The 21,366-nt window shown below is 42.6% G+C and overlaps 1 protein-coding gene across 2 annotated transcripts in view; it reads left to right on the top strand.

Moving 5' to 3' along the window:
* LOC308281187 (ras and Rab interactor 2-like) overlaps positions 1 to 21,366 on the top strand; it is a 79,495-nt gene that overhangs the window by 31,009 nt on the left and 27,120 nt on the right. For both annotated transcript variants that reach the window (XM_080721303.1, XM_080721304.1), the window contains exons 3-7: positions 4,968 to 5,062; positions 6,243 to 6,441; positions 10,198 to 10,312; positions 12,122 to 12,194; positions 17,238 to 17,329. In XM_080721303.1, coding sequence (XP_080577429.1) covers positions 4,968 to 5,062; positions 6,243 to 6,441; positions 10,198 to 10,312; positions 12,122 to 12,194; positions 17,238 to 17,329 — 574 coding nt within the window. The remainder of the gene's footprint in view (positions 1 to 4,967; positions 5,063 to 6,242; positions 6,442 to 10,197; positions 10,313 to 12,121; positions 12,195 to 17,237; positions 17,330 to 21,366) is intronic.

The raw sequence follows: 21,366 nt of genomic DNA on the forward strand, positions 1-21,366 counted from the left end.
AAATGAGTTAAAATAAAACAGGAAAAAAATAACATTAATAAAATTACAGTGCTCTTTTTTATATAGTTTTACTCAACAAACGGAAAGGTCTTTAGCTGTGACTTAAAGGAAGTGTGAGTTGTAGCAGACCTGCAGTTCTTCTGGGAGTTTGTTCCAGATAGGTAGTAGTGCGGGGCCTTAGGGGGAGCATTTAATGCTAATTTCGTGCAAATCAGTCTAAAAGCACCAAGTTTTGCACAGATGTAGCCCACGGCTTGCTCTAACGATTTAGCTAGGGCGCCTGAGTCGGCAACCTTTGGGGTCGCCACAGCCACCCAGAAAACCCTTTTTTTTCTGGGTATTTAACTCATTCTGTGCCTATCCCGAACATGTTCGGGATATGTTCAATCCAAAACAATTTTTTTTAAATTAATTGACTTACCCTGAGCTGCTTGTAGAGCCGTGGGTGGTCCTGGCTCGTCCTACGCTAGCCAGCTAGCCATTTTACATGGTCCGACGATATATTCCATTAAAAATGGTTTAAAATACATTTTTGAGACATGGTGAAAAAAACACAGTCGACAAACATTTTTCGTCATAGTTTTTAGTCGACGAAATCAACACTGATTGTGTTGCACAATACATGTATTTAGGCCCTTGATTTTCAGTGCTTTGTAAAGCAATAGTAGTATTTTGAGATGAATTATTTGGCAGACTTGAAGGCAGAGTAAAGATCTGAGAACTGGAGTGATTTGAGCCACACTTGATCTGATCAAATATTGTTTCGGGGACACCATATCATCACTGTCGGGCAGAAACCTCTTATCTCCAAGTTTCAAATGTGTTTGTTGTAGATCGGCTAATGCTAAATGCTAATGCTAAATGCAAAACGAACGGTTTTGGACATACAAGGTTTTCACCCGACAACGATGATATGACTTTAACCATTATTTTATGTTTTAACTATTAAAAGATAACAGATATACAAGCTCAGTGAGCAGCACCGAGTGCAGCGCTGCAAGCTATTCTGCTATTTTTTGAAAAATCGTGTGCAATTTGTGCAAGTCTTGGTATATTTTGACCCGATTCTATAAATGTCTTCTAAATCAGTGGCTCTCAAACTTTTTCATGTCAAGGACCCCCAAAATCACATGTATTTGGCTGCAGATCCCCGTCTCAAAATATGTTGTTCCAGGGACCACCCAGAAGCAAATGTTTGAGTTACAAATGTTCGCTTTTAAAAAGATATAAGGGCTTTGCACACAGGTCCGTTTGTTGCATGATTAAAACGCATTGGATTTGCTGTGCAAGGCTGTGCGGAATGAATCCACACTGCGGATCCGAAGAGGAGTCATAAAAGGAGTCAATGAACTGGGTTCGATCGGGAAAAAAACGCACAGCCGCAGCCACCTGCCACATGGCAAATTCGGAGCCGGTGTGCATGAGGTCATAGAGAATCATTGATTTCTTTAAAAAAAATAATTGTCGGTTTTATTCCGTGCAAAAAAAAAAAAAAAATGTGTCTGTGTGCAAAGCCCTATATTCTAAGATTTGCACAAAAATGCACGATTTTTCAAAAATAGCATAAATAATTAAAATAATTCTAGGCCTAAATGGGTTTTAAGCATGCAAAGATGCTATCTGTCCTTGACCTTGTAAAATGCCCCAGCAGTCTGAGTATTCCAACACCCTAATCTATGAGCTGATATTTACTGTATTTCTTGTTACGGTTTCAGCTTGGCTCAGTAGCACGGGCATCTCTTATCTACAGTATGTGTATAAATATTCAGGGACGTGCTGGGCCCCTGATTCAGCCCGGGAAAAAGAGTTGGAGAGGCCCTCATTGCGCGCTATAGAGAGAGATCTCTCTATAGTGCTGCTGCTACTCAAAAATTTGCCATTTCAGATCATGACAAGTGACAAGCCAGTGGGCCAATTACATGAGTTATATTTCGTCGTTGTCGGGTGGAAACCTTGTATGTCCAAAACCGTTTGTTTTGTATTTATCATTTAAAAAATGATTTAAACTAGTGAAAACAGCCGATCTATAAGCACACAACGCCTCGCGGTGCGAGGCGTTGTGTGCTTGTAGATCGGCTGTTTTCACTACTTTTGTGCGACGGCCTTGTGTGATGAAGCAGGGCTTTGCTTTGCGAAAAAATTTACGAAGGCCGACATTTTATTTTTTATTTTTTCCTAATGGCCGGCCTGGACCGGCCGGGAATGAACCGGCCGTTCGGGAATTGTCCCGCTTTTCCCAATGGCCAGCACGTCCCTGAATATGTTCCACCTGCTGCTTTGCATTGTGAGTCGATTGTTGACAGAACTGCATTTACGCGCTATCACAGGAGATATAGTGCTCAAGGTTCAAGGTTGTACTTAATTGTTACATATTAAATACTTATTTTGGTTTGGCTTCCTTCAGACAATGCAGCGGTATATAACAGCAGAACAAATAGAAAAATAAATAATAATATTATTATTATTAGGGTAATAATAATAATAATGACAGAAAGAATTTGGGAAAGGAAAGAGAGTGCAAAAGAGCAAAGAGAGAATAAAGGAGCGTCCTCAAATGTACATGCGCATAAAAGTTTGGTATATTGTTTGGTATATTACACCAACAGCAATTGTTCTAGTAGTTGCTAGTTGTGCTGTTATACTTCATCCATCCATCTTCAACCGCTTATCCGGAATCGGGTCCCGGGGTTGATTTCCTTATCCTGAGCAACTTCCTCCACTCCCTCAGGGAGTATACCGAGGCGTTCCCAAGCCAGTTTGGAGATATAATCCTTCCATCTGGTCTTTGGTCTGCCACGGGGTCTCCTCCCAGTGGGACGCGCATCGAGGACCTTCCTAGGAAGGCGCTCGGGGGGCATCCGTACTAGATGCCCGAACCACCTAAGCTGACTCCTTTCCAAGTGTAGGAGCAGCGGTTCTACTCCAAGTCTCTCTCGGGTGACTGAATTTCTCACCCTATCTCTAAGGGAGATATCAGCCACCCGTCTGAGGAAACCCATTTCGTCCTCGCCGGACCCCGGCGAGGATCACAGAAAACATATAAAGAGAAGGCTTTAAAAGCTGAAAATAACGGAGTGGGTGTTCTAAAACTTTAGCGATTTAACAGTTAGGACAATTTTAAGATTTGTTTTATAAAAAAAGTTACATGGTATAACTTTAAGGCTGTAGTAGGCTATTGGATCTTGTCCCATTCTGCTTCTGTTTGTTGGCCAATACAGAGCAGCCACAATCCTTATCTGTCTCCTCCTAGAAATAGCCTTGAGTGATAAGGAGGAGGTTATGGGTTAAATTCAAAACGTTATCCATATCCTGCTGTCTTGACCACTTCCTCCGTTTCCCCCTTTTGCTTTGGAGCTCTCGTGCAGATGTTTACATTTCCGCCAGATTGCAAGAGTTGTTTGTTTACAACGATTTGGTTGTAAAGTTCAGATAAGGTGGATGGAAAATGGTGTCTGTTTTCGTTCGTGTCTGTCTGTTTTCCTGTGTGTGTGTGTGTGTGTGTGTGTGTGTGTGTGTGTGTGTGTGTGTGTGTGTGTGTGTGTGTGTGTGTGTGTGTGTGTGTGTGTGTGTGTGTGTGTGTGTGTGTGTGTGTGTGTGTGTGTGTGTGTGTGTGTGTGCGTGCGTGCGTGCGTGCGTGCGTGCGTGCGTGCGTGCGTGCGTGCGTGCGCGCGCGTGTGTGCGCGCGCGTGTGTGTGTGTATTTGTCTGTACGGTCATTTCACCACCATTTCAGGGTTAGGTTAGCTTTGTATTTCCATATTTCATCTATTTTATACAGTATATTTCAGACATCTATGCACTGCAGTATGCTATACTTAGTCTATGACAATGTCACGCGTGTCAAAAGTAGTGAACATAGGCAATCTACAAGCTCACGACATGGTGCAATGTAGCACGTTGTGATCCTGTAGATCAGCTATTTTACCTATTTCTGAAAAATATGGGGAAATCTTCAACCTTTTTTACGAATTTTCACCTATAATGACATGCCAAAAACAATGTCTGTGGCTTTTAGAAGTGTTTCTATAAGAGTTTCTGACACATAAATAATAACTACATTGGATACATTGGAACAGGGGTTTTCAAAGTGGGTGACGGGGCACCCTGGGGTGCCGCGACAGCAGTCCAGGGGTGCCGCCAGATAATTTGATAATATTTGGAATTTATTTGGACACTTGAAATAAATATTTAGTATCATTTTAAACTTGAAGTACAAAGTTATTTTCAGTCAGTTCTGACCAAAATGGCTATTATTATCTCAACATTTTCCTCGCAACATAATCACTAAAATATCGTCACTGTCGGGCAGAAACCTCGTATCTCCAAGTTTCAAATGTGTACGTCTTTAGGTAAAGCAAAGCCCTGCTTCATCATACAAGACTGTCACGCAAAACTAGTGAAAACAGCCGATCTACAAGCACACAGCGCCTTGCGATGCGAGGCGTTGTGTGCTTGTAGATCTGCTGTTTTCACTAGTTTAGTACATTTTATAGATGATAAATACAAAAGAACGGTTTTGAAGAAAGGTTTCCACCCGACAACAACAATATGCTATAAATATTATATTTATAGCATAAGGTGCATGGAGTGAAAATTATAATGTAGAGGTGCCTCGGATGATTTTTTTTTTATGGGGTGCCCTGAGACAAAAAGGTTTAGGAACCCCTGCAGTAGAACACAGATTCCTTTTTCCATTTCCTGGACACACACAGATCCGTGCCAGTGTGAAGGTGTGTATCTGGGTGTAAGTGGGTCATTATTGTTGTGGCTTTGTCTCCACGCTTCCTTTAGGATGTGATGTAATATACACAGGAAAACTGACAAAATTTTTCCCTGCCTTTGGACATGAGTTGGACGTGGTATCGCCGCCGCTATCACACAGTCTCCGTTTCATTTTCTTTCCCTCCGTTTCGTTTTCTTTTCTTCGATTATGACGTTCTGATCGAGCCTTTTGTCTTCCCTTCCCAGCTGATCGACACGTTTGCGTCGGAGTTGGGAGAGCTGGAGCAGGAGATGGTACAGACGTCCCCTGTGGAGGATAAGGAGCCTATGGTCCTACAAGGGTGAGGAGAACCTTTTACTAGGGCTGTCACCATTATGACATTTTACATGACGGTTAATTGTCACTCAAATAATTGCGATTAACGATTTAATTGTGTTTTTGATGTTGATAATTACAATTTTGTATGGCTTGTAGGCTTTGATGTTGCACATGGCAGATATGACACATGACCTAAATATACAAAGAAAATACTGACATATTTGACAACTTTATACTTAAAAAAGAACTTTGATAGTGGAAATAGCTGATCTACAAGCTCACAACACGTCGCAGTGCGACACATTGTGAGCTTGTAGATCTGCTATTTCCACTGTTTTTGAAAATGTTCAAAATGTAAGCGCTTTTGACAATTGTGACAAAATAATTGTGATTATGTCAAATAATGATTAGACGATTATGTAATAATTGTTACTTCCTTTTTTTGAAAAGAAGAGAAAAAAAAAGTGTTGCGTGGCTTTGTTGAAATGTTGATTCTGTTTGGTAAATCAAGGCATTCTGCAGCAGTCTGCTATGTATTATGTATATGAAGCATGTAGGTGTGGGGCTTAAGTATTTGATACAGTAGTGACAGGTAGTTTGTTTTCTTAGATTGTCGGTGTAAAGCATCCTTGGGTATCTTGAAAGGCACTGTATAAATTGCATTAATTATCATCTACAATTATGTATTTGTAGTAATTTACATCGCAGTCTTTTCTCTGTGCGGGAGAGCATGCATGCTCTCTACAGCAGGGTTCTTCAACAGTGTCCATATTGTGAGAACTGTAGCCGGAAATAGCAGATCTGCTATTTTCGGCAAAGAGGTTTGGTGTAGAGGGGAAAAAGAGCAGACTAAGTACAGAGTGAAAGGTCAAGTTTATTAAGTATTGACGGTTCAAGTAGTTAAATATCTGAAAACACAAATTGACAAATCCAAAATACACTGACGATTGTGCTGTCAAACAATGAAACTATAATCTATGAAGAGGTTGTGGGGGTCCCTGCATGCTTCATCTCTCTTGGCCTGAAAACATTGAAGACCCCTGCTCTACACATTTCCACCAGCAGATGGGGACAGTTTTCCACTGCTTTCTCATTCCCTCTCTGTCTGTCTCCCTCCTTCCCTTGTCTCCCGTCTCTCTCTCTCCCTCTCTCTCTCTCTCTCTCTCCCTCCCTCTCTCTCCCTCTCCCTCCCTCTCTCTCAGTCTGGAGGGTGAGGTCAGTGGAGTGTACCTGCAGTCCCCGCACTGTGGCGGGGTGGGAGGCGAGAGGGACTCCGGCTATGACTCGCTGCGTAGGAGGATGAGCGTGCTGGACAGGCTGACACAGACCCACGCCGTGTGGCTGCTGCTGCCACTCAGCGAGGACGAGGCCAAGCGCATACTGCTGCGACAGCCGCCAGGGGTGAGGGGACACTCCTCCAAACTCACTGCTTCTCAGTCCTTTTTCAATGTCAAAAGAACCAAACCTCCATAGCACAGTGCAGGCACGTGTACACATAGACATGAAAGGGGGCCCCTGCCCTTTTATCCGTCTGTAAAAAAGTGCCCTCTCCAGACCATGAATGCAGTTTTTATTATGGTGAAATAAATGCAAATGCCACTCTTTCCATGCCATACCTGAAGGCAGCATTCAAGAGAATTGCCTTGTCCAAACTCTCCTGAACTTGAATGCAGCATCTTTATGTTGAAAGAATTGGCCTCACTGCGTAGAATTCCATGCTGTTACGCCACATCTCCAGTATTGACTTGATTATGCTTGGTTCAGTGTGGTATCAAGCACCGAAAATAGCCGACCTCCAAGCTCACAACGCATTGCAGCGCGACGCATTGTGAGCTTGGAGGTCTGCTATTTTCAATATTTTCACCAAAAGGCCCTTTTAGAAATGTCAGCCCCTGCCTCTCTAACATTCTCTGCACGTCCCTGGCACAGTGGTAAAAGTGCCTGCCCACTACCGCTGATTCTATGAGTTCGGTCGTATTTTCTTTCACCCAGAATATAAAATATATATATACATTTGTCTTCGAATGTGTTCGACAAAATCTGTATTGGCAATTTTGCAGCCGATGTGTCCTGATTTCAGCCACTTTCAACCTTGAGTCCAAAATACAAGTACAGTTTAGAAATTATGTATCTTGGGGCACCATGGCACAGTCGGTAGCGCTGTCGCTAGAAGGTCCTGGTTTTGATTCCCGCTGCAGACGCTGCGTGCGCTAGGGGAGTATTCTCTCCTCATCAGTGCCCACACCCTAGGTGGGGTTGGCGAAAGGGCCTTTTCGTGTGGGGTTTGCATGTTCTCCCTGTGTCCCCTAGGGCAGTGATCCTGGTCTCTATACTGCCTCCCTCCTGGCCAGCCGAGGCGCCTGATGGAGGGGAAAGGAACTGGTTGGAATAACGTGTTCCTTCCACACGTGTGTGTGTTAGGGCATTCACCAAATATTCGAATATCAAAGTCACTATTCGACGTTGTTCACCAAAGTCGAATATTCGCTTTTTTATTTTTTTTTGTTTTTTTTTATTGTTTTCTCTTTAAAAAAGATATAGTTTATAAAGCTTGGCTAGATAGGAAGTCATAAGAATGAGTCGTCAATGCCCCTGGTGGATGAATTTGTTAATGCTCTATATACCAGGGGTTCTCAAACCTTTTTAGGCTGTGACCCCCAAAATAAACATATTTGAACTGGGGACCCCCACCCTGACAAGCACTTGGGATTGTAGGTATTACATTTAATGTGACTCGGTTCCACAGATAAATATTGTGAAGCGAGGCGTTGTGAGCATGTAGATCTGCTATTTTCACAATGTTCGCCTCTAGTTTACTTAATATTTGACAGTTTGGCCAGTCCTGTCGAATATTCGACTATTCGAATACTTTGAGGTTGAATAATTCGAATACTAAAAATCATTATTCGTGAATGCCCTAGTGCAGGGGTCCTCAATAGGCGGACCGCGGTCCAGGTCCGGACCGCGAGGCACCGCCGACCGGACCCAGGACGAATTATAGTAAAAAATAAAATAAAAATCTCCACGTTTTGGTTTCCACTTCTCGTGCGCTGAGAATGTGTGTGTGTGAGAGAGAGAGAGAGAGAGAGAGAGAGACAACGACGCGCTGATTGGCTGATGCCGGGCAACAGACTATTATGGGCTGTCATCTCTTGATCTCTATGACAACGATGCGCTGATATAGGCTGTTACCACAGACCGCGGACGTTTACGCAGCAGCACAACAGCAGCAGCAGCAGTAGCTTCAGTCACCAACAATGCAACTAGTTATAAATCAGTGGGGTTTCATTCACGCAAAACATCATCAACGTGAATACGTTTGCAGGATTGTAATCTATATCTCCAGAGTTTGTCGCGACGTGCCACGGCCCGACGGCCCGTGACGGCTGCCTCTCTTTCTGCATGGATATGCAGCGATCCGCACGCTTCGTCTCTGACAGTCTGACGTGACGCGCGACACCTTGTTTTCATATCGATATTCACGTTGCAAGCATAAATTATTTGAAGATTATCCCAGTTTGTTAAAAGAAACCAGAGCACCAGCGCAAAATATCTCTGCTCCACGTTGAACATTCTGTTCTCCCTGCTTTAATGGGTTGTTTCTCTTCAGTCAAGTAAGGCCCCCAAATGATTTTGGAGGAGTCCCCAGCCCAGATGACAGTGAAGTCATAATTTAAGGACCCTTTTAATAAAGAAAGAAACGGAAAAAGACCATTACTGCATCAACAAACTACTAAAAAAAACAATACTCATTGTAAAAAAATTAAGAAAGGGATCCCTAATTATGTAAGATGAACAATAATGAGGGCAAGTGGCCATTACGTGAGGGCAAGTAGAACATGACCTGTACTTTCCAGACGGACAAGTGCCTCTGAGACCATAGTGTCAACCCCTGGTTGGTACTTTTTTGTATCTTAGCCTACTATTTAAGATTGACCGACATAATAAAAATGGCAAATATATATATATATATATATAATTGTTTTATTTTTTCCCCGGACCCGGACCTGTTTCAAAAGAATATTTGTGGACCTTCAAGATTTGTATTTGAGGACCCCTGCCCTAGTGTGCATACTGTTGTGTAAAGGAAGTCGATGGGGCTGTGATCAGGCTGAAACCATGCCCAAATTTGGAGTTGTACGTCATAGGTTATGTCATAGACGACTGATGAGTCATAAGTGACTGATGTCACATGCTGCATGGTCACATGAAGCCTTAGAGACACAACGGACTGTTCTGACCACCAACGCAACAGACGTAACATGCTTAGTAAATTGAGCAACGCAAAGCAAGTCTGCAACTGCCGTGTGTCTCCACCAGAGGGTGCTGAAAATGACAGATCCAGACACCCCATGTGGCTGAACAAAATGTATGGACACCTGTTGTTCACTTTTAATGCTAACAAACAGACAAAAAAAAAACAAAAAAAAAAACACTGGTAGTGTGATGATTGCATAACTAGTGACTTATCCTGCAAGTACCCAAATGACTCTTGGGTTATACTTGGATCAGTAATATACATATTGAAACTATGCTATCTAGTTGCAGTAGTGTGTATTAGGCCATTCACGAATAGTGATTTTTAATATTCGAATTATTTGACCTCAAAGTATTCGAATAGTCGAATATTTGACAGGACTGGCCAAACTGTCAAATATTAAGTAAGCAAGAAGCGAACATTGTGAAAATAGCAGATCATTCATGCTCACAACGCCTTGCAACAATATTTATCTGTGGAACCGAGTCACATTAAATGTAATACCTACAATTCCAAGTGCTTGCCAGTTCATATTATGTTTATTTTGGGGGTCACGGCCTAAAAAGGTTTGAGAACACCTGGTATAGAGTATTAACAAATTCATCCACCAGGAGCATTGACAACTCATTCTATTTTTGTAGTGTTACTTACTATATTTTACTTCCCAAATAATCTATTACTGTATTGTCAATTTCCAGTGAAATAACCAAATATTTAAATAAAGTCATTTTACCAAGTTACGGGTAAAGACAACACTGCCACCACTGCCACGCAAGTGATTCCCGTTGTTTTTGGGCGTGAGCTCATGGCACTGTAAGGGACTTCCAGATAAAAGCGTCACACAACGTGAGTCACTTCTCATTGTGGTAAATCCTTTCCCGCTGATTTCTCCTGCACAGGTGTTCCTGGTGAGGAAATCGGCAACGCTGCAGAGAAAAGTCCTGTCTGTTCGTGTGAATGAACATGAGTCAGAGTGTCCTATCAGTCACTTTCCTGTCAAAGAGAGCCAGTACAGTGAGTATCACACCACACATCACTGACAGCCTGTATTAACGTGAAGGCTCATGCTTTTTGATAGCAGGCCGACAAATTGTGTCTGACTCACATCCGTGACACCACATGTACGGTACGGTACGGTATGGTATGGTACGGTACGGTACGGTACGGTACGGTACGGTACGGTACGCACTATAGACAGCAAACTTCCTATCGACACAACAGATTAAAGCAGTGTTTCCCCATACATAGGGAAAATGGGTCGGGCTTCTTTCACCGATTTGAAACAGGGCTTATGTGATTCATTCACAATGTATTTCTGTACATTTGGGTTCAAACACCAGTTTTCTCTTTTGGGTCTCGAGCTGAAAAGGTTTGGGAAACCCTGACTTAAACTTTAAGTTAGTGTTTCCCAAAACCTTTCAGCTCGTTTAAGCTCCTTTAAGTCTTAAAGGACTACGCATTAGTAGCCCTTTGACTGTGACTCATAGTATAGACTTGACCTCGCTGCCAGCCATTTTCCAAAGCATAGCAGCACTTGTTTGCTTGTCGAGGAAGCCACTGGATCATGTCGTTCATTTTGGCACGGTATGAAAATCAACTTGCAGAGACTTGCAGCTTGCTTGGGAAGTTGGGATGCATGCTGGTAATCCCACCAATTTTATATTATCTTCACTGTCGGGCAGAAACCTCGTATCTCCAAGTTTAAAATGTGTACGTTCTTTCCCAAAGTAAAGCCCTGCTTCATTATACAAGGCCGTCGCACAAAAGTAGTGAAAACAGCAGATCTACAAGAGCTGTGTGCTTGTATTCACTAGTCTAAATCATTTTCAATATGGTAAATACAAAACGAACTGTATTTGGACATACACGGTTTTCACCCGACAAGACAACAACGTTATAGTTGACTATGACTAAACTGAAAACAACATTGTAGTTAACTGGAATAAAAATAAAAAAAAAATGGCAAGACTCTTTATAATGTAATAGGTGCATTTCTTCTAGTATTCTTTACAATCCTTCCTATTTACCTACCAGTAAGTGTACAAAGTTTCACTATCACTATGTGTTCAGCATTAACCTTTATACTGAGGTGAAGTTATTGGGCATATAGACCAGGTTTGGGTGTCCATATTGAATGAATAATGGAACCGTGGCAGTGCCAGAGGGATGACATACCAGCTGTGGATTTTCCACACTTGGAATTACAAAACACATGTGAGGGGAGGAGACGGGAGGGCCTGTGGTTTGGCCTTCAGATGTGGGTCAGCTGCAGTCAGTGGGTCCTGCCGGCCTCTCGTGAGCACAGCCATTGTTGTGTTGGACCAGTGGTTCTCAACCTGCAGGTCGGGACCCCCAGGGGGGTCCCCAAATTATTTTAGGGGGTCCCCAGATGATTAACTTAATTGCAACATTGTTTTCTCACTCAACAAACAACCCATCTCAAAGTTGAACTGTATAGAGGGTATATGCACATTTCTGAAGTCACAATTTAAGGACTTTTTAACGCCTAGAGCATTAACAAATTCATCCACCAGGGGCATTGACAACTCATTCTTGTGACTTCCTATCTAGCCAAGCTTTATAAACTATATATTTTTTAAAGAGAAAACAATAAAAAAATACAAACAAACGAATATTCGACTTCGGTGAACAACGTTGAATAGTGACTTTGATATTCGAATATTCTAATATTTGGTGAATGTCCTAGTGTAGATTGCCAGTGAGCATCTGTGAGTGAAAGTTCCATAGTTTGAACTGTGTGTTGTTAGGTGAACCTTTAGAGTTTATTGAACTGTGTTGTCTATCGCATCTGTCTGCCTGCAGCCTTTTCTCTGGAGGGATCAGGGATCAGCTTTGCAGACCTGTTTCGCCTGGTGGCCTTCTACTGTATTAGCAGGTAACACCACACACCTCCTTGTGTTTTCCTTCTCTCCCTCTCTCCCTCTCTCTCTCTCTCTCTCTCTCTCTCTCCGTTCTCTCTCCTCCTCTCTGCTGAAATTCCTCTGCGATGAGCCGCCGCGCTGAGCATGGAAACGCCACAGATGGAAATAATGTTTGTCGACTAAGCAGTAATCCGTCCGTGCCAAGATGCTCTCACTTCTTGTTTTAGCCTGTGGCAGATTGGCCGCTACGACGCAGACAGGGGCTTGAAAAACACAGACAGGGGAAACGGGAAATAGGAAACGTGTACCACAAACAGTATTGCCCCACTGACAGCGTAACCTAGTTTCAATCCGAATGGGGTATCACCCTCTCTGCCCCCCCCCCCCAGTAACATGTTGTCTAACAAATGCCAGGTGTGTGTTGGTTACGCGGTTTACAACCACAGGTTCCTGGCTGTGGGTTTGGGGTTAAAGCAGGGGTCTTCAACTGGGGGTCCGGGACCCCAAGGGGGTCCTCCGAATCTTTGAGTCATAGAAAGTTTTTTCCCCCTTTTTTATATTAACCACTTGAACCCTAGTGTCCATATTCTGAGAACTTTAACCAAAAATAGCAGATCAACAAGCGCGAGGCATTGTGAGCTTGTAGATCGGCTATTTTCGGCAAATGGAATCTATGAACAGGTTGTGGGGGTCCCTGCTTCATCTCTCTCTCAGCTAAGGGGTCCTTGGCCTGAAAACGTTGAAGATCCCTGGGTTAAAGTATATCGTCGCTGTCGGTTGGAAACCTTGTATGTCCAAAAGCGATCCTTTTTTTTTAAATATATATATTTTTTAAACATGCAAAATAGCGGAAACATCCGATCTACAAGCTTACAGCGTATCGCATTGTGACACGTAAGCTATGTTCACTACTTTGTGTGATATTGTGTGATAAGGGCTTTGAAAACATTGACAAAAATACGTGCACATAGAGGTTTTTGCCTGACAGGCAGCGACTATATGGTGACTGTGGGTTTCCCTGTGTGTTTCTTTTCGTTTCTAATATTCACTACAGTAAGTTCATAGTGACACGTGAACACTTTCACTTCTCTGTCAGTGTGCCAGCTCGATGTTTTGTTATGCCAACCAAACACACGCCATCATCACTTTTATGGTTTGGCAGCTGAACGAAGATCATTATACTGTATATATATAATACTGTCATGTGAGGACAACTCGTGATCAACTGATTCCGGGTCGTCCATCTCTGACCACAACAACCTTGAGCATGACCACAATATTTAATTCGGTAAAAAAAAAAAAAAAAAAAAAAAAAGATTAAAAAGCACAGTGATGATCAGGTTGAATGATTTAACTAGGGATGTGGTATCGGCACTCGCCCCGATACCAGCCTATTTTGCTGTACTCGTACTCGTCCAATATTGCTCACGGCAGCGCCAGATACCATTTTGTTTCAGAAATATGTTTGTAACAACATATCAAAAGTCCTAAGACACAGTTTTGTGTGTGTTACTTCAACTAATGAACAGTGTTTTCACCTTCTCTCACTCTAGGCATGACAACATAATTATTTAAAGCATTTTATTTTGAAGCGCCACACACTATTTAAGCACTTGTACAGAACCTACAGTATCGGTATTCGGTATCGGCAAGTACTCAAATTAAGTACTCGTACTTGTACTTGGTCAGCAAAAAAGTGGTATACATCCCTAGATGTAACCCAACTCTGCTTGCCACAGAGGGTGAATAGATTAGACAGTATATAGAGGGTATGCGCATGCATAAGGTGAATGGGAAATCAAGTGGCAAATTGAGTGGCAAAGTGAGTTTAACGTTAAACATTTAATGCAATCATATAGGACTTTTCTGTTTGGATGTATGGGCTGTCAAGGCCACAATAAGTCGTTTTTTTGCCACTCAGTAGGCGTTCCCGCATAACTTCCGGGTATGATGATGATGTCACACGCGTACTCTCTATTACCGATAGAGTTTTCATGTTGAATACTACAGTTTACAGTGCTGTTTGGAGATGTGCACTGCGCCGACTGCCAGATAGCTGGTCGCTGGTGCAGGAATTCCAGCGGAGCCGTGCACAGGTTGCTAGGTGCGCACAGCAAAGGTAGCCAGGTCTGTGGAGGATTTTCGGGGACACACACTGGGGTTAGCCAGATTATCATTCATTGTGCCATGCTGGATGTCCAGGGACACACTGTGCGGGTTGCCAGGTGCACACTAATGACCAGAACCGCACCTGCACGTAGGAAGGGAGGTCTGACTTATCAGTAGAGTCTCGCAAGCCAGACTGTTTCCTCCCACCATTTTCAAACGCTTCCGTCACACAGTCTGGACCACGGAAGCGCTGAAAACTCTCTGGGGCTAAAAGCGGATGTCCCACCTCCTCCCTGCTTCCGCTTCGTCTGTAAATGTAATTATTTGAAGGATATATAGCTTGCTGCTTAGCCTGAAAGGAAAATTAAATTAATATGTTTGTTAACGGAAATGACGAACAGATGACAGCCTCCTCACTCAGCTTTTGCGATGTGTAGTTCCAGACTATATATAACATTCAGAGATTGTGGAATAGTAGTCAAGGCCATCAGTAACAGCTTCTGTGCTATAAGCTGTCTTGAAGCGAATAGACCACAGAGCAGGGGCTGGTCCAGCCCTACCACAGTGATCAGGTAAAGGGAAGAGCTGGATTCCTGAACGGCTCTGTTGGGCCCAGGAGCCCAAAGATCAGGAGAGGGCTCTCTAGGAAATTTGACAAAAATGAGACCCACTGTGGAGGCACCAATAGCCCAGTGGTTAAAGTGCGTACCACACATAGGCTCTGATGTCTGACAGTGAATCCTGTGTTCGCTTCCTGAGCCTGACAAACCTTTGCTGCATGCCACTCTCCGACTCTCTCTCCTCGTTTCCAGTCTCTCTTCACTGTGGACTAGCAATAAAGGCTGGAAAAGGAACACATTTATGATCCCTATATAACAGGGGTCTTCAATGTTTTCAGGCCAACCTGTTCATAAATTCCATATAGTTTCATTGTTTGACAGCACAATCATCAGTGTATTTTGGATTCATGTCAATTTGTGTTTTCACATATTTAACCACTTGAACCGTCAATACATGGGGTGCGTTCGGAAACCCGCACCGGGTGTGTGCTCAGTGTAGTGAGTGCAGTGGGCATGACGTTGGAGAGTGCGTTCAGTGTGGCTTATTTACGAATGACCAGTTAAGAGGCAGCTGTGCGCTTTTTCACTCTGAACTCTGAAGGTAAACTTTCTGAAATGCAGCAGTTGCTAACGTAACGTTGATATTGAAAGGAGATGTAACATTCCTAACATTGGCATACCTGCTGTTAGTCTACACGTTGATGCGTGTGAAACTATCAAGCCCAAACGACCAACGAAACTGCAAATGTTGCATTTTGCGGTCATTTCCTCCATTGTTCACAGCTGAGAAGCGTTCGAGACATGGCCATGAAAACCAACCAATCAAACTGAAACCACACTGATGCACCACACCGTCAATCCCCATCTTCTGAGTAGGGTTGGTGAGTGCGTGCACTGACTGCACTCAACACACCAGTGCGCCGCGCACTGGATTTCCGAACGACAACGCACCAAGTGCACCGAATAAACGAAAGACAACATGGCACACCAGTGCGTTGAGTGCGCATTTCCGAACGCACCCTTAATAAACTTGAACTTTCACTCCGTACTTAGTCTGCTCCTTTTCCCCAATACACCAAACCTCTTTGCCAAAAATAGCCGTTCTACAAGCTCACAACGCCTCGCAGCGTGTAGATGATGTGCTTGTAGATCTGCTATTTTTGGCTAAAGTTCTCAGAATATGGACGCTAGGGTTCAACTGGTTAATATAAAAAAGGAGAAAAAAGTTGCTATCACACAAAGAACTGGAGTACCCCCTGTAGTAACTCTGAGGTCCCCCTAGAGGTTACGGACCCCCTGTTGAAGACCCTTGCTATATAATAACCCATTTAGACCAGAGGCTAAATCTAAACAGTTTTCTGAAAAGGTTATGTTGCTACATACTGTAGCAACAGCTAAAATGACACAGATGATTGAAGGGGTTAATTTAGCAGTCTAAGTAGATGGTAAGTCAGTCAGTAGGGCCTCATACGCTTTTCCGCCCAGTCTCTCAACAATCTCAAGAATGTCTCACAAAAGGCTGGATATTTAGTCTGTTATCGTATTAATGCATTTATAATACACTGTGACATACACTGAGTGGGATTTGTGCAAATTGCAAAAAGTTAAGCTATGGATGACAAAGCACTTTTTTGGAGCTACAAAGCTCCAAACCGTAAACTTCAAAAGATGATGTGTCATTTTTCCTGTCTATTCCCAAAATGTCGGCGTCCTGTAAGAGGTGCTAAACATTCATTATATCGTCGTTGTCGGGTGGAAACCTCGTATGTCCAAAACCGTTCGCTTTGTATTTATCATTTAAAAACATGATTTAAAATAGTGAAAATACTCCAGATCTGTGCTGGGGGGGGGGGGGGGGCCCATGGACTCCAGATCTGACCCCGTGTCACGGTGCAGATCCCTGCAGAGTCCTGGAAGAACAATTTACAATTTATTAGCATTTAGCAGACTTAATCCAGAGCGATTTACAATAAGCAAGGTAATCCATCAGTACATGGATGGTAATCCATCAGTACTCGTTCTTCTGCTATACAACTAAAATGTGGAACGCCCTACCGAAGGCCTTAAAGGAGTGTGGTTCCCTAGCATCCTTTAAAATCGCCCTGAAAAACCACTTACAGGCGGCAGCCATTCGCAACTGGCAATAACAAACCTAGGCCAGCCTCCCCTGACCCTTCTTTGTATTTACCTACCTTTCAATGTAAAAGAGAAATATCTGTGTGCCCTCTGAGATTTAAAAAAAAATATGGCTGGGAAGAGAAAGCAAAAATGACATGAAATGGACTTAAAAAACACAACACCATCGATACAGACTGAGATGTGGTTCTCTGCCTCTGTCTTTTAATATGTCATCTTTTCATATCATGTTTTTGTTTTCTCTCCACTTAGGGATGTCTTACCCTTCACACTCAAACTCCCAGAAGCCATTGCATCTGCCAAGACTCAGAAGGAGCTGGAGGAGGTGGCTCAGCTTGGGGCAGGTAAGCCACCGATTTATACTTCACCACACGGCAGTGTCGTGCACCCAAAAAAGCTGATCTACAAGCTCACAACACGTCGCGGATGAGACGCGTTATGAGCTTGTATGTGTGCTATTTTCAGTGTGCGACACCAACATATCGTCGTTGTCGGGTGGAAAGCTCGTATCTCCAAGTTTCAAATGTGTACATTTTATCGCGAAGTAAATCCCTGCTTCATCAGACAAGGCACAAAAGTAGTGAAAAAGTACAAGCACACAACGCCTCGCGGTGCGAGGCGTTGTGTGCTTGTAGATCGGCTGTTTTCACTAGTTTAAATCATTTTTAAAATGATAAATGCAAAACCGAACGGTTTCGGACATACAAAGTTTCCACCCGACAACGACGATATGTATGATGGAGCATGACTTAAGCATTAGTCTTCTGCATTACTTTTAGAAGGCAAAATGGACAGAAAGATAACAGAGGACCAGCTAGACTCTAGCAAGTCACCTTTTGACCAATGTGGCCCTCAACTAGGGCTGGACGATTAATCAATTTTTAATTGTAATCAGATTTTTATTTTTTTTTGAAGATTTAAGAAAAATAATCTTCAATTCAATTTTCACTTTAATCAGGGTAATTCTGGTACGGATCTCTCTCATTAGAGCACAGCACGGGGCAAAAAGTCCACACAACAAAAAAATAATAATCATATTTGATTGGATTCTTTTAAATGAAAACAACATTTTCGAAACAATGTATTCTTTTTACCAGAAAAACGAAATCGAAAATCGACTTTTCTGAGAAAGAAATCAGGATTTTATTTTTAGGCCAAATCAAACAGCCCTACCCCCTATCCAGAATGAGTTTGACACCCCTGAGCTAGAGCCCCCTGGGGGGATTCACAGAAGGTTTTAGTCACAGTGTGTGATGTTATTCTAGTCTCAGCTGCTGTGAGTCAGCTTCCTACAAGCTCTGTGCACGGCTCTGTATGCTTTTAGTGGAGGAGGGAGTGGCAACTGAAAGACAAGGCTGCGTGCTAACAAGACATACTACTAGGGCTGCAAATATACATTAATTTCCTTAGCGATTATTCTAAATTAATCAGTTACTTTTCCGATTAATCGAATAATCGAGAAGTGTTTTTTTTGTATATACAGTATCAATGAATCGATGCCAAAAAGGTTTTTCTAATCGACTAAAAAAGACTGATCAACCACTTAAGCCCTGTTTTATTTAGTCGCGCAACGGTATCTTGCAAAAATAAATCTCGTATTAATTTAATGATCAGTTAATTTGATTCATTAACTGTTGGACCCCTACTTAGCACACACGACAGCGCATTACTCCACACACAGTCATAGTGTGCCTGTGAGCGCACATCAACACGGGCACACACGTGCATAAACACAACAGGCTTCAACTGCTCTGGAATTATGAGTTAGCGCGCGCGCGCTTGCATTCCTTCTTGTGAGTGTGTGTGGGTGTGGGGGCGGGTGTCAGCTTGCATGGGATGGTATTCCTACGCCTCCTCCTCTTGCACAGTTGTGCCTACGTTACAAACCGAGAGGATTACGAGTTGAGAAATGTTTCTGCTCAGAGTCAGCTAGCGAGCCGACACAGTCATAGGGGGAAAAATCCCCATGGCCACTTGGAAAGCTTCCATTTGAAGTCCAATATCAGACTAGCTCGGTCTGCTATACCAGTGGTTCTCAAAGTGGATTTCATAGACTCTCTAGGTTCCTTTATGGGGGTCTAAATTGACCCTTACAACTCTGTAACTTTGTAACTTTGACAGTGTACATTTGTACACTGTCAAAGTTAAGGGGAGACGTTCAAATTTCAAAGTTTTCATGAATATTCTGAGCAGTGTTGTTTTTGACAGCAAATTTTGTCATAGTCTTTTGAATAAAATGTCATTTAGTTTTAGTCATAATTTAGTCACCTGAAAAGTTTTAGTTTTGGTCTAATTTTAGTCAACTAAATATCATAAGATTTTATGGCGACTAAATCTACAGTTGATTTAGTCAACTAAAATGTATTTTGGCAGGCCTCGATGTCATCGTAATGACTTATTTTACACTTGGTTGCATGCTGAAAATAGCCGATCTACAAGCTCACACTGCGACACGTTGTGAGCTTGTAGATCTGCTATTTTCAGCACGCAACACCTGAAAGCAACCAAACATACCGTATTTTCCGGACTATAAGGCGCACTTAAAAGCCTTTAATTTTCTCAAAAAACTACAGTGCGCCTTATAGTCCAGTGCGCCTTATATATGGATCATTCATTGACATTGACATTCCCTTTAGCACAGCTCCATCTGTTGGATGCATAACGCAACGGTAGCGTCTATTATGTGCGCCTTATAGTCAGGTGCGCCTTATATATGAAAACAGTTTGAAAATAGACCATTCATTGACAGTGCGCCTTATAGTCAGGTGCGCCTTATAGTCCAGAAAATACTGTAATATGACTCGCTTAAGCACTAGTCCCTCCCTAACGTTTTTTGTCGACGAAATTGCCAATATATTTAGTCTTAGTTTTAGTCATCACAGCTTAGTTTTTATTTAGTTTTTATTTAGTTTTCGTCGGTGAAAATAAAAACGCAGTCAACAAACATTTTCCGTCATAGTTTTAGTTGACAAAATCAATACTGATTCTGAGCACAGATACTGCACATTCATGATGTTTTGTTTCCAGATACAAAGTGCTATTTAAGTATGAATGCCATTATTTACTTGCAATGCCCTGGCCCTGTCCAGGAGGATATTGTGGTGGAGCCACTAGGATTTTATCTGAGGTCATTTCAGGGACAGCAGGCTTTGACTTTGTGCCAAGTAAATTCAACTTTGTTTTAACCCATTTAGGCCTAGAATTAGAAGGATTCAAAAGACACTTATAGAATCGGGTCAAAATTCTAATGTTCACGACTTTTCAAAAATAGCAGATCTACGAGCTCGCAGCGCGGCACTCGGTGCCGCGCTGTGAGCTTGTATATCTGCTATTTTTCAATAGTTAAAGCATAAAATAATGATACACAAAATGTGTACCCGTTCTAAATGGGTTAATCAGCGGTTTTATGATATAGAATATGAAATAATCAAATACAGAAATCACGATTTTGGGGGGGCGCCCCCTGGCATAGCGGTCCAGGCACATACTGCATACAGTAGGCTCTGATGCTTGACAGGGTGTCGCGGGTTCGAATCCCGATCCAGGCTACCTTTGCTGCATGTCATCCCCCATCTCTCTCCCTGTTTCCTGTCTAAGTACTGTACTATCAACAGGAATGGGACGATATGAACATTTCATGTCACAATTATTGTGATCATAGAAATTGTGATTTATGATATCATCGCGATAATTAAATGATCTCCAACATCCATTATCCTGGGGGCGGAACATTCGCCAAAAAATAGCAGATCTACAAGCTCACGACGCGTTGTGCTTGTAAAATAGCCTGTAGATCTGCTATTTTTTGGCAAAGAGATTAGGTGTGAAAAAAAAGATTGCAGCGTTTAAAGGGCTCTGCGATAGGAGATGCTCCCTGAAATGTTGTGCAAGCTTTTCTGAGCATGCTAAGCAAAATCAGGGAACGCAAAGCAATACCCCCCATAGGGATACAATAGCAGAATAATAGCAATACATTTACATGTAACTTAGTCAAAATCACTGTATTGGAGCTTAACCTTGACATGTAACAGTAAAGATCACAGTATTGAGCTTAACAACATTGGCATGAACTTAGTCAAAATCACAGTATTTGAACTTAACCACGTTGACATGTAACTTAATCAGACAATCACAAGTATTTGAGCTTAGCCAGACTGATCGTGCAAAGGTGGCGGCTGGGGTGGAGGAGGCAGCAAGCAGCAAATGATTCCGAAGCTTCGGAAACCAAGCATTGGTAAAGAAAGCAAGCCGTATATAAAGTAGCCTCCCTAATGATTGAGAGCTTTGATTGGATTATGGCAGTCATGTGACATAATGACCAGCAGATATGTTATGAGGTATGAGAACAGAGCTGACTGACATCTGACTACAGCTGAGCAGC

The sequence above is a fragment of the Nannobrachium achirus genome (genome assembly GCF_963921795.1).
Source record: "Nannobrachium achirus genome assembly, chromosome: 3".
In the NCBI taxonomy this organism is placed as follows: domain Eukaryota; kingdom Metazoa; phylum Chordata; class Actinopteri; order Myctophiformes; family Myctophidae; genus Nannobrachium; species Nannobrachium achirus.